Genomic DNA, 12,863 nt, shown 5'->3' on the forward strand with positions numbered 1-12,863 from the left:
TTTATTAATATTCGGCAGGAGTTGGGAAATGTGGATTGGGAGCAGCTACTTGAAGGGAAGTCCACACTTGAAATGTGGGAGGCTTTCAAAGGTAGGTTGAAGATAGTGCAGGATAGGCATGTCCCTTTGAAAACAAGGGATAGGAAAGGCAAGATTCATGAATCATGGATGACTGGAGAAATCGTGCGACTAGCCCTAGAGGAAAAGTGAAGTGTACATGAGGTCCAGGCAGCTAAGAACAGAATGGGCCTTGGAAGAATATTGGGACAGTAAGATCAATCTTAAGCGAGGAATCAAACTGGCTAAAAGGGGTCATGAAATAACTTTAGTGAGCGAATTAAGGAGAATCCCATATTCATGTATAAGAAGCAAGACGGTAACTAGAGAAAAGGTTGGTCCACTAAAGGATAAGGAAGGAAGGTTGTGTGTCAAACCTGAGAAAATGAGTGAGATTTTCAATGATTACTTTGCATCAGTGTTCATTGAGGAGAGGGATATGATGAATGTTGAGATTAGAGATAGAGGTTTGTTTACTCTGGATCACATTGACATAAGGAGGGAGGAGGTTTGGGTAGGCTAAAGGATATTAAGGTGGACAAATAACCAGGACTAGATTGGATGTATCCAAGGTAGCAGAGGGAAGGAAGAGAGGAAATAGCTGGGTCCCTGACACATTACTTGTAGCATCCTTAAACACAGGTGAGGCGTCTGAGGACTGGAGGATTGCTAATGTTATCCCCCTATACAAGAAGGGCAGTAGGGATATTCCAGGTAACTACAGACCAGTGAACCTGACATCCATGTAGGGAAAGCTGCTGGAGAAGGTACGAGGGATAAAATCTATTTATATTATGAAACGAATGGGCTTATCAGTGATAGGTAACATGGTTTTGTGCAGGGCAGATCGTGCCTTACCAACCTAATAGAGTTCTTTGAGGAAATGACCAATTTGATAGATGAAGGAAGAACTGTAGATGTCATATACATAGACTTTAGTAGGGCACTTGATAATGTTCCCCATGGTAAACTAATGGAGAAAGTGAAGTCACCTGGTGTGCAGGGTGTTCGATTCTCGCCTCGGTTGACTGTCTGTGTGGAGTTTGCACGCTCTCCCAGTGTCTGCATGGGTTTCCTCCGGGTGCTCTGGTTTCCTCCCACAATCCAAAAGCTGTGCAGATCAGGTGAATTGGTCATGCTAAAATGCCAAGTCAGGGGTAAATATAGGGTAGAGTCTGGATGGGTTACTGGGTTCTGGACTCCCCAACCCCAGGGAAAAGACTTTGCCTATTTACCCTATCTGGTTACTCGTCAGATGGTCTGTGTGGACTTGTTGGGCCAAAGGGTCTGTTTCCGTACTGTAGGTAATCAAATCGATAAAACAGGAGACAGCGTAGTAGTTGAAGGGAGTTTGTCGAAATGGAGACAGGTGACCAGTGGTGTTCCACAGGGAACAGTGCTGCAGCCACTGTTGTTTGTAATATACATAAATGATCTGGAAGAGGGCACTGTTGGTCTGATCAGTAAGTTTACAGATGACACGAAGGTTAGTGGAGTAGTAGAAAGCATAGGAGACTGTCAAAGAATACAGGAGAATATAGATAGACTGGTGTGTTGGACGAAAAAGTGACAGATGGAGTTCAATTCAGGCATGCATTTTAGGAAATCTAATTTTAGAGCGAGCTATACTGTAAACAGGAGAGCCTTGGCTAAAGTTAATGAGCAGAGAGATCTGGGAGTTCAGGTCCATTGTACCCTGAAGGTGGCTGCACAAGTGGATAGAGTGGTCAAGAAGGCATATGGTATGCTTGTCTTCATCGGATGGGGTATTGAGTATAAGAGCTGGCAGATCATGTTAAAATTGTTCAAGACTTTGGTTCAGCCGCATTTAGAATACTGTGTACAGTCTGGTCGTCACATTACCAAAAGGATGTGGACGCTTTGGAGAGGGTGCAGAGAAGGTTTACAAGGATATTGCCTGGTTGGAAGGTGCAAACTATGAAGAGAGGTTGAGGAGGTTAGGATTGTTGTCATTAGTGGACAGCGAAGAGGGTTACCTCCAATTACAACAGGATCTTGACCGCAAGGAATAATGGGCTGAGAAGTGGCAGATGGAGGTTAATTCAGATAAATGCGAGGTGCTGCATTTTGAGAAAGCAAATCTTAGCAGGACTTATCCACTTAATGGTAAGGCCCTCAGGAGTGTTGCTGAACAAAGTGACCTTGGAGTGCAGGTTCATAGCACCTTAAAAGTGGAGTCACAGGTAGATAGGATAGTGAAGGCGGCGTTTGGTATGCTTTCCTTTATTGGTCAGAGTATTGAGTACAGGAGTTGGGAGGTCATGTTGTGGCTGTACAGGACGTTGGTTAGGCCACTGTTGGAATATTGCGTGCAATTCTGGTCTCCTTCCTATCAGAAAGATGTTGTGAAACTTGAAAGGGTTCAGAAAAGATTCACAAGGATATTGCCAGGGTTGGAGGATTTGAGTTATAGGGAGAGGCTGAACAGACTGGGGCTGTTTTCCCTGGAGCATCGGAGGCTGAGGGGTAACCTTATAGAGGTTTACAAAATTATGAGGGGCATGGATAGGGTAAGTAGGCGAAGTCTTTTCCCTGGAGTCGGGGAATCCAGAACTAGAGGGCATAGGTTTAGGGTGAGAGGGGAAAGATATAAAAGAGACCTAAGGGGCAACTTTTTCACGCAGAGGGTGGTACGTGTATGGAATGAGCTGCCAGAGGAAGTGGTGAAGGCTGGTACGATTACAACATTTAAGAGGCATTTGGATGGGTATATGAGTAGGAATGGTTTGGAAGGATATGGGCCGGGTGCTGGCAGGTGGGACTAGATTGGGTTGTGATATCTGGTTGACATGGACGGGTTAGACCGAGGGGTCTGTTTCCATGCTGTACATCTCTATAACTATGACTCTATTCGAAAAAGGGAGATTGAGGGGGTCCTGATTGAGGTCTACAAAATCATGAATGGTATGGACAGGGTGGATAGAGATAAGCTTTCTTCCCAGGGTGAGGGATTCGATAACAAGAAGTCACGCATTCAAGGTGAGAAGTGAAAAGTTTAAGGGGGATACGCATGGAAAATACGCATGGTGGGTGTCTGGAAAGTGTTGCGAGCAGAGATAATAGAGGTAGGCATAGAAGATTCATTTCAGGTGCGTCTGGATGGATACATGAGTAGGTGGGGAGCAGAGGGATACAGATGCTTAAGAACTGGGCAATAGATTTAGACAGTGGATTTAGATCTGCTCAGGCTGGGAGGGCTGAAAGGCCTATTTCTGGGCTGTAAATTTTCTTTATTCTATGTGTTCAAGTAATTTAATTTTCCTCTTGATTTATCCCTTAACTGTCTGTTTATCTGTCTGTCATTGTGAGAGAGTGGCAAATACAATTAAAAAGAATTGGATTTAAATTCCCGGCATTAATTCAATTACCTTGTCCTTTCACTTGCTGTGGGGCTGTGGCAATAAGAGCTGCTCAAATACTGAGAATTCTGCAACATTTAACTCATCTCCTCACTCCATGAAACCTTAGCACATGGCACAAATTGGGAATGTGGTTGAATACATCCACTTCCCAGCATGAATGCAGCTTTAAGAACACTCTAGAAGTTCTCCTTCCAGAACAAGGTTGCCCACTTCTTTGGCACCCCATCTACCACCCTCAACATTCACTTGCTGCTCCACCATCGTAGTGGCAGCAGTATGTACTGGTTACAAGATGCACTGCAACAACTCAGTGAGGCTCCTTTGACGGCATCTTCCAATTCTGTGGCATCTAGAACTTAGAAGTTCAAAGTCAGCAGGTGAATCAAAATATCACCATTTGCACGTGCCCCTGCAAGTCACTCACCATCCTGACGTGAAACCAAATCACTGTTCCCTCGCTGCCATTCGGTTAAATTCCTGAAACATTATTCCTAACGAATAATGAGCTAGCAGGAGTTCAAGATAGCAGTTCACCACCTCTTTCTCAGTATTTGAGTTGGGTATGGGTGCTTGGTGTGGAACTCGGTGCCTGGTGAAGAGTTGGGCCATGGTCATTTGATGAGTTGGCTGCTGAGTGTTTGTTGAATTGGTATTCAGTGTGGAGCTGAGTCCTGAATGTTAAATGCTGGGTTCCAAATTAATTAGATGCTCATGTGGAGCAGGCTGCTTGGTGAATTGGGAGCCGAGTACTTGAGAAGGAGCTGGTTGCTCAATGAATTGTGTTTAGTGCAGACCAGAGTGCTTGGTGCAGAGTTGGGTTGGTGCTGATGCTCTGTTGGATTTTGTGTGCTTGTTTTGGTTAAAATGGGGACCACATTAAGTTGGGTGTTGAATACTGGGAAATTTGGAAATGTGAAGTTGCATCTTGAGTGCTTGATGTTGGATCCTGGGTGAATTAGGTGTTGGTTACATAACTTGACCTGGATGAATTGGGTACTTGGTGAATTGGGTGATGAGTGCTGAATTGAGTCCTGTTGAATTGGGTGCAAAACTGATTGCTGAGTGGGTGTTGGATGCTGAGCTGGGTCCTGGTTGAATTGGGTCAAAACTCAGTGCTCACTGAATTTGAGTGCTGTGAGAATTGGGTGTTGGGGCTGGGTGAATTAGATGTGAGGCGCTGACTGGGTTCTGGGTGCTGGTTGCAGAGCTGTGTTTTGAGTGAATTGGGTGCTGGGTAATTTGAGTGTTGTGAACATGTCTCCTGGGTGAATTGGGTGCTGAGCCATGTTCAAGTGAATTAAGTGCTGGATACAGAGGAAGGTGCTGGGTGAGTTGAGTGCAGGGTGAATTGGGTGCTAGGTACAAAGTTAGGATCGGGAGTATTTAGGTGCTGGGTGCAGAGGAGTCTGCTGGGGTGAATTGGGAAGCTGGGGTGAATTAGGTGTTGGTTGCTGGGGTGAGTGGGACGAGTTGGGGTGCTGGGGTGAGTTGGGATAGTTGGGGTAGCTGGTGTGAGTTGGGGTTGCTGGGATGAGTTGGGATAGCTGGAGTGAGTTGGGGTGCTGGGGTGAGTTGGGATAGTTGGGGTGAGTTGGGATAGTTGGGGTGAGTGGGGGTGTTGGGGTGAGTTGGGATAGTTGGGGTGAGTGAGGGTGCTGGGGTGAGTGAGGGTGCTGGGGTGAGTTGGGATAGTTGGGGTGAGTGAGGGTGTTGGGGTGAGTTGGGGTGCTGGGGTGAGTGAGGGTGCTGGGGTGAGTTGGGATAGTTGGGGTGAGTGAGGGTGTTGGGGTGAGTTGGGGTGCTGGGGTGAGTGAGGGTGCTGGGGTGAGTTGGGATAGTTGGGGTGAGTGAGGGTGTTGGGGTGAGTTGGGATAGTTGGGGTGAGTTGGGATAGTTGGGGTGAGTTGGGATAGTTGGGGTGAGTGAGGGTGCTGGGGTGAGTTGGGATAGTTGGGGTGAGTGAGGGTGTTGGGGTGAGTTGGGATAGTTGGGGTGAGTTGGGATAGTTGGGGTGAGTGAGGGTGTTGGGGTGAGTTGGGATAGTTGGGGTGAGTTGGGATAGTTGGGGTGAGTGAGGGTGCTGGGTGCCGGTTACACTCGGGGTCGCTGGGTGTCGCTGTTGTCTCCCGGTCCGCACTCGGGTTCCGCATTGCCCCCTGGCGGTGATCCAGGGACCTGCTCCCGGCCGCAGCTAAAGCCGGAGCCGGGGGTTCGCTCGCCCCTGGACACTGACTCTCTGCAACACTGCGCTCACGGAGCCTCAACACCAGAGAGAGGGAGAGCCAGCGGCACTGCCGCCGGATCCACCTGAAGGAAAAGAGACTGCGGCCGCTGAGCATTCACGGTGAGAGGAGGGTCAGAACAAGGAGGGTGTGTGTCTGTGCAAACCAACTGGAGAGAATCTCAATCTACAACTGATCCGAGACTGAGCTCACCAAGACAACCTCAATCAGAAGTCTGAATTTTACCTTTAATTCTACTTTGATTCTAGTTCCAATTCTCATCTCTTATCCACCACCTTTTAATCCTCATGTCATTATAATCCCAACCCTGTCTCCAGTTCCAATTCTATTCCAACCCCAAACCTAATCTCAATCCTAATCCCAACTCCACCAGCAATCCTAGTACAAATATTCATTTTAATCCCAATTCTTGAAGTATCCACACTTTTAACCCTAACTCATCTCTGTCTAATCCTAATTTCCAGCCCTGACTCACCCACTTCGGATCTCCTGGTGCCCCATGGCAACTAACATTGTGCTGGAGTGGCTGAAGAGCTTAAAGTTGTCCCAGTATGGTGAATCCTTCATGGACAATGGTTATGATGACCTGGAGGTTTGCAAGCAGATTGGGGAGCCTGACCTGGATGCCATTGGGGTTGAGGTTCCCGGGCACCGGAAACTCATCAAGGCAGCTGTGGCACGACTCCGTGAGGAAGAGGAAACTGGCACTGTTGTTTACTTCACTTTGGAACCACGACCTGCACCCCTTTGTCAGCCTTACATCTACCCCAGCCTGAAGGAATACCAACCCAGAATGAGGGCTGTCTTGTGGAGACGACCACAAAAAACCAGTAGGAAAATGCTGAACGACGTGACATCCAGCAGGCGAGCAGGCCTCAAGAAAAGGGTGATTTACTCCAAGTTCATACTGAAGATCAAAAATAAACAACAACAAGGCAGCAAACACCCTTATGTTAAAAATAAGGTGAGTGATGGGCAGTGGGGGGAACATTGTCTTTATTCCAATTGACTCGATTGGGATATAATTTACAGGAACATGAAAGGGACTAAAGTACTTGGTATGATGTGAGTTAGAAAGTGGCTTGAATGGCAGTTGGCATCAGATGTGCAGGAGATTTATCTTGTAACATGGACAAATCACTTTTACAGGATCAAGACACGGCTCACTGTATTTGTCTCATGGGCAATTAGGGATAGCTCACTGCCTCTGGCAGTGATGTCCAACTCCCATGTCAAAGAAAATGCAATGGGTGAAAGGTCATTTCTAATCTTGTGGTAAAATGTAAAGTAGTCACAGATATTGGAATCTGTCAATTTGTTACGAACATGTGGGAATTTCAGTTCCATATCGGTATTGACAAATCTGGTCTGAGTTTGGTGTGAAGATTTGAGTCCTACACAGGAATATAGAAAGGAATATAGACAGTTACCTATAGTTATATTTGTGCAGATATTTGACTATTGTATAAAAATACAGTAATCTGCCTGATTTTTGTATTTGGTATATTATCTTAGGTAATCTGTGGGTAATTTGAATTCTAGGCAGAAATCTTCCCAGCATTTGAGTTTCTCACTGATTGACAGAATACTCTTCATGTTTTAGTTTTAAAGTGAGGTATAATAATCAGGTGCATGCTTGAGTGCCATATGGGGACACAATAGTTGTCAGGTATGAGATTTATTCTTTTATGTAATTCATACAGAAATTTAGAGAGGATTCATCAAAATTATGCAGGTTTGAGAAATTGTTACTGAGTGACTTGAGATACTGGATCTGTTTTTGCTGGCTTAGAGAAAGTTAAGGGAAGACTTAATGTTTTTTTTAATTATGAAGAGTTTTGGGAGAGTAGTTAGTCAGTAATGAAGTGTTCTTGATTTTAAAATTTGTCACTAAGAAGTGAGAGGACATAAAATGCTTCACCACAGGGACTGGTTGCTCCTGTGAAGGAAAAATTAGATAAATTTTTAAAATTAGACCAAAATACAGAACGCTTGGGAAAGGACAAGGTAGTGGGATTTGTTTTTGCAATAGTTTGACTGGCATGGACATAATGAGATGATCTTTATGATTCTGTGGGGATATATATAATAGATTTAGCCATGCATTTACATTCTATACAGAATACAATGCATTGAATTATTTGAGCCTACAAGGCCAACATTTTAGAATGTGCTCAGCACTTGAGGTCCATACAGTAGTCACATTTGGGATGTGTATCTTTCAATACAACTCAATTCGCACAGTTTCTAGCATTTCTTATCAATTTAAGTCTAGTCCAAATATCTCTTTGGGTTTAGAGGTGTTGACCATTCCCCAAAGTAGTCTAGCTTTATGCCTGGAGGGAAAGACATAATCACACCGTCTGTTAATCCACACTTCATAAAAACCAGTCAGTCTCTCTGGAGACGAAGACGTAATAAAAACCTATTGCAAAATCTTTGCCATCTGAAAGGGACTATCAAGATGCTTCCGTCGTCCTCAGTGAAATAAGAAAACTGAGAAACAACTGGTATTAAATGTTCTTTAAAAAGAGATTAATTAGATAAATTAATTGGTTCCTCCAGCCATTTGGTTGCAGAGAACCTGAGTTTTTTTTCATTCTGATTCTTAGAGCGTTGTCAAAGCAACATTTTTCCCCTCATTTGGATTTCTGCACGAGTACTGGTGTAGTTGTTGTTCTGTTGTGAAGATATTTTACCCATGTCAGTTTGGTGAATGTACAAAATGTCAAGCTTATTGCACTGAATCTTGCTTGAAAGATGGCCGAATGTTACAATGCTTGGCAATTTAAAAAGAATTGAACTGCTGCACTAATAGATACTCTCACTCATGACTGGCATTATTTCTTGCAATTTGCTGTTCTCCCAAACATGCTCAGTATTCCTGTGATCACAATTCTATGTCAATCACACGAATCAGCAATTTCGCTCAGCCATCCTGTTGCCCGGGAAACCCTTTCCCAGCAGCAAACGATGTATGCCTGACAACCAGTTTGACACTGAATTGAAAATTGAAAGTGACCTCTCGTTATATTGAAGCTGGGTAGCTTGGCAGAGCACTAAAATGATTAGGATTTGAAGGAGCACTGTGTATTGTGTTGAAGAAATCTCTTTTAATGATTTCTTTTTTATGGGGGCCAGCATAATTGTTTTCAAACCATTAAAACAAATAAATCAAAAACCACTTGAGTAAACATGCCTGGCATTTTAAAGGCACTCACCATTGAATTTTGGGAAGATTTAAAGTTGAAAAGAACTGAAAATAGATTTCTAAAACGTAAATTGAGTAGTGATTAAATGTTACACTATCATCTGAGACAGTTAATGAGGCAATGTTACCAGCCCTTCTGAAAGGGTCAATGTGGAAATCCAACAGCATCACCTAAATGAGTGCATATGGAATTTTGTCCATATTAATGAAATGATGATACAGTCAGTGGTTAGCACTGCAGCCTCACAGCAGCAGGGTCCCAGGTTTGGGTGACTGTCTGTGTGGAGTTTGCATGTTCTCCCCGTGTCTGCGTAGGTTTCCTTCGGGTGCTCTGGTTTCCTCCCACAGTTCAAAGATGTGCAGATCAGGTGGATTGGCCAAGCTAAATTGTCCATTGTGTTAGGTGCATTAGTCAGAGGGAAACGGGTCTGGGTGGGTTACTCTACGGAGGTCGGTGTGGACTGGTTGGGCTGAAGGGCCTGTTTCCACACTGTAGGGAATCTAATCAAAATCAAATAAGAAAATATTTTCACTAATAATGTGGAAAAAAAAGTTTATTTCTCAACAGGTAACATGGAAATACTGAAATGCCTCCACCAGAAAGAGAATGGAAAATGATACATTTCCTCCAAGTGCATTATAACTTGTTGCAGGATATCCTGAAACCAATAAGTTAGAAATATGAAATTATCTCAAATTAATATTTGTGTAAATGTGACATTGTTATGCAAGTGAAAAAGTGGAAAGTGAATTGCGATATAATATCTCCTGGGAGCTGATATGAGATTATTACATTTTCTTCTGAAAGAGTTAATATGGAAGTGAGCCCGATAGATAACTTCCTTTTTAAGAGCTAAAACTGAGATGGCGGTCATGAATATTAATGTGGAAACCTTACTGCATCCATTGAGGCAGATAATGTGGAAATGTGACAGTATGTATTGGGGTTTAAGTGGAAGTGTGATAAAAAACCCCAGCAAGAGATAATGTGGAAAAGATGCAGCATCTCATGGGAGAGATGATGTGGAAGTAACAGTATTTCTTCTGAGTTAACAAAAATCTTAAGACCGTAACACATTCGTCCCATCAAATTTACTCTGCCATTCAATCATGACTGATAAGTTTCTCATCCCCATTCTCCTGCTTCCTCTCCGTAATCCTTTATCTATCCCCTTGATACTCAAGAACCTATCTATCAGTCTTAAATATACCCAAGGACCTGACCTCCACAGCTTTCTGTGGCAATGAGTTCCATAGATTCCTCACTCTCTGGCTGAAGATGTTTCTCTTTATCTCCAGTCTTCCCTTTACTCTAAGGCTGTGCCCTCGTGTCCTAGTCTCTCCTAACAATGGAAACACCTACCCACCATCTACTCTGTCCAAACCATTCGGTGTTCTGTATGTTTCAATTCGATCCCTTCTCATCCTTCTAAACTCCATCAAGCATAGACTCCGAGTCCTCCAACATTCCTCGTATGTTAAGCTTTTCATTCCTGGGGCCTTTCTTGTGAACCTACTGTGCACAATACTCCAAATGTAGTCAGGTCTGAGCCTTTTAGAGCTTCAGTTTTTATATTCATGTTGTCTTTAAAAAAAAAATGCCATCATTGCATTTGCCTTCCTAACTACTGAGAGAAAGTGGGGACTGCAGATGCTGGAGATCAGAGCTGAAAATGTGTTGCTGGAAAAGCGCAGCAGGTCAGGCAGCATCCAAGGAGCAGGAGAATCGACGTTTCGGGCATGACCCCTTCTTCAGGCATGAGGAGAGTGTGCCAAGCAGGCTAAGATAAAAGGTAGGGAGGAGGGACTTGGGGGAGGGGCGTTGGAAATGAGATAGGTGGAAGGAGGTTAAGGTGAGGGTGATAGGCCGGTGTGGGGGTGGAGGTGGGGGCGGAGAGTTCAGGGGCAAGATAGCAGGTTAAGAAGGTGGTACTGAGTTCGAGGGTTGGGACTGAGACAAGGTGGTGGGAGGGGAAATATAGGGGAGGGGAGGGGAGGGAAGTATATCCCTGGTGGTGGGGTCCGTTTGGACATGGCGGAAATGACGACAGATGATACGATGTATGTGGAGGTTGGTGGGGTGGTAGGTGAGAACCAGTGGGGTTCTGTCCTGGTGGTGATTGGAGGGGCGGGGCTCAAGGATGGAGGAGCGGGAAGTGGAGGAGATGCGGTGGAGAGCATCGTCGATCACGTCTGGGGGGAAATTGCGGCCTTTGAAGAAGGAGGCCATCTGGGTTGTATGGTATTGGAACTGGTCCTCCTGGGAGCAGATGCGGTAGAGACGAAGGAATTGGGAATATGGGATGGCATTTTTACAGGGGGCAGAGTGGGAGGAGGTGTAGTCTGGGTAGCTGTGGGCGTCGGTCGGTTTATGGTAAATGTCCATGTTGATTTGGTCGCCCAGGATAGAAATGGAAAGGTCTAGGAAGGGGAGGGAGGAGTCTGAGACAGTCCAGGTAAATTTGAGGTTGGGGTGGAAGGTGTTGATAAAGTGGATGAACTGTTCAACCACCTCGTGGGAGCACGAGGCAGCGCCGATACAGTCATCGATGTAGCGGAGGAAAAGATAGGGGGTGGTGCCAGTGTAGTTGCGGAAGATGGACTGTTCCACATATCCTACGAAGAGGCAGGCATAGCTGGGGCCCATGCGGGTGCCCATGGCAACTCCTTTGGTTTGGAGGAAGTGAGAGGATTGGAAAGAGAAGTTGTTCAGAGTGAGGACCAGTTCAGTCAGTCGAAGGAGGGTGTCAATGGAAGGGTACTGGTTGGTATGGCGGGAGAGGAAGAAGCGGAGGGCTTTGAGTCCTTCGTGATGGGGGATGGAGGTGTACAGGGACTGGATGTCCATGGTGAAGATAAGACTTTGGGGAAACGAAAATCATGGAGGGAGGTGGAGGGCGTGGGTGGTGTCCTGAACATAGTTGGGGAGTTCTTGGACTAAGGGGGACAGGACTGCGTTCCCTCCCCTCCCCTATCAATGTTCCAAAAAGACCATGCCCTCCGTGACTCCCCCATCAGGTCCACACCCCAACCAACCCAACCTTCACTCCAGGCACCTTCCCCTGCAACCGCAAGAAATGCAAAACTTGCACCCACACCTCCCCCCTTACTTCCCTCCAAGGTCCCAAGACATCCTTCCATATCCGCCACAAATTCACCTGCACCTCCACACACATCATTTACTGCATCTGCTGCATCCGATGTGGCCTCCTCTATATTGGGGAGACAGGCCGCCTACTTGCGGAACGTTTCAAAGAACACCTCTGGGACACCCGGACCAACCAACCCAACCACCCCGTGGCTCAACACTTCAACTCCCCCTCCCACTCCACCAAGGACATGCAGGTCCTTGGACTCCTCCATCGCCAGACCATAGCAACACGACGGCTGGAGGAAGAGCACCTCATCTTCCGCCTAGGAACCCTCCAACCACAAGGGATGAACCTAGATTTCTCCAGTTTCCTCATTTCCCCTCCCACCACCTTGTCTCAGTCCCAACCCTTGAACTCAACACCGCCCTCCTAACCTGCAATCTTCTTCCTGACTTCTCCGCCCCCACCCCCACTCCAGCCTATCACCCTCACCTTAACCTCCTTCCACCTATCGCATTTCTAATGCCCTTCCCCCAAGTCCCTCCTCCCTCCCTTTTACCTTAGCCTGCTTGGCACACTTTCCTCTTTCCTGAAGAAGGGCTCACGCCCGAAATGTCGATTCTCCTACTCCTTGGATGCTGCCTGACCTGCTGTGCTTTTCCAGCAACACATTTTCAGCTTCCTAACTACTGACTCAACCTACAAGTTTACCTTGACTAGAACTCCCTAGCCTCTTTGCATTTCAGACTTCTGAATTTTCTCCCCATTTAGAAAATAGTCCATGTCTGTACTCTTCCTACCAAATTGCATGACCTCACACTTTCCCATGTTGTACCCCATCTGCCATTTCTTTGCCCACACCTGTAAACTCCTCGAT

At 45.7% G+C, this 12,863-nt stretch overlaps 1 protein-coding gene across 2 annotated transcripts in view; it reads left to right on the forward strand.

Annotated features, from left to right (window-relative positions):
- The first annotated feature begins 5,634 nt into the window (after positions 1–5,634).
- The window catches only part of sash1a (SAM and SH3 domain containing 1a), a 133,371-nt gene continuing 126,142 nt past the window's right edge, over positions 5,635–12,863 (forward strand). For both annotated transcript variants that reach the window (XM_060831744.1, XM_060831745.1), the window contains exons 1-2: positions 5,635–5,784; positions 6,148–6,647. In XM_060831744.1, the coding sequence (XP_060687727.1) occupies positions 6,183–6,647 (465 nt within the window). In that variant the 5' untranslated portion in view covers positions 5,635–5,784; positions 6,148–6,182. The remainder of the gene's footprint in view (positions 5,785–6,147; positions 6,648–12,863) is intronic.

This window comes from Hemiscyllium ocellatum, chromosome 10 (assembly GCF_020745735.1).
Source record: "Hemiscyllium ocellatum isolate sHemOce1 chromosome 10, sHemOce1.pat.X.cur, whole genome shotgun sequence".
NCBI lineage: Eukaryota > Metazoa > Chordata > Chondrichthyes > Orectolobiformes > Hemiscylliidae > Hemiscyllium > Hemiscyllium ocellatum.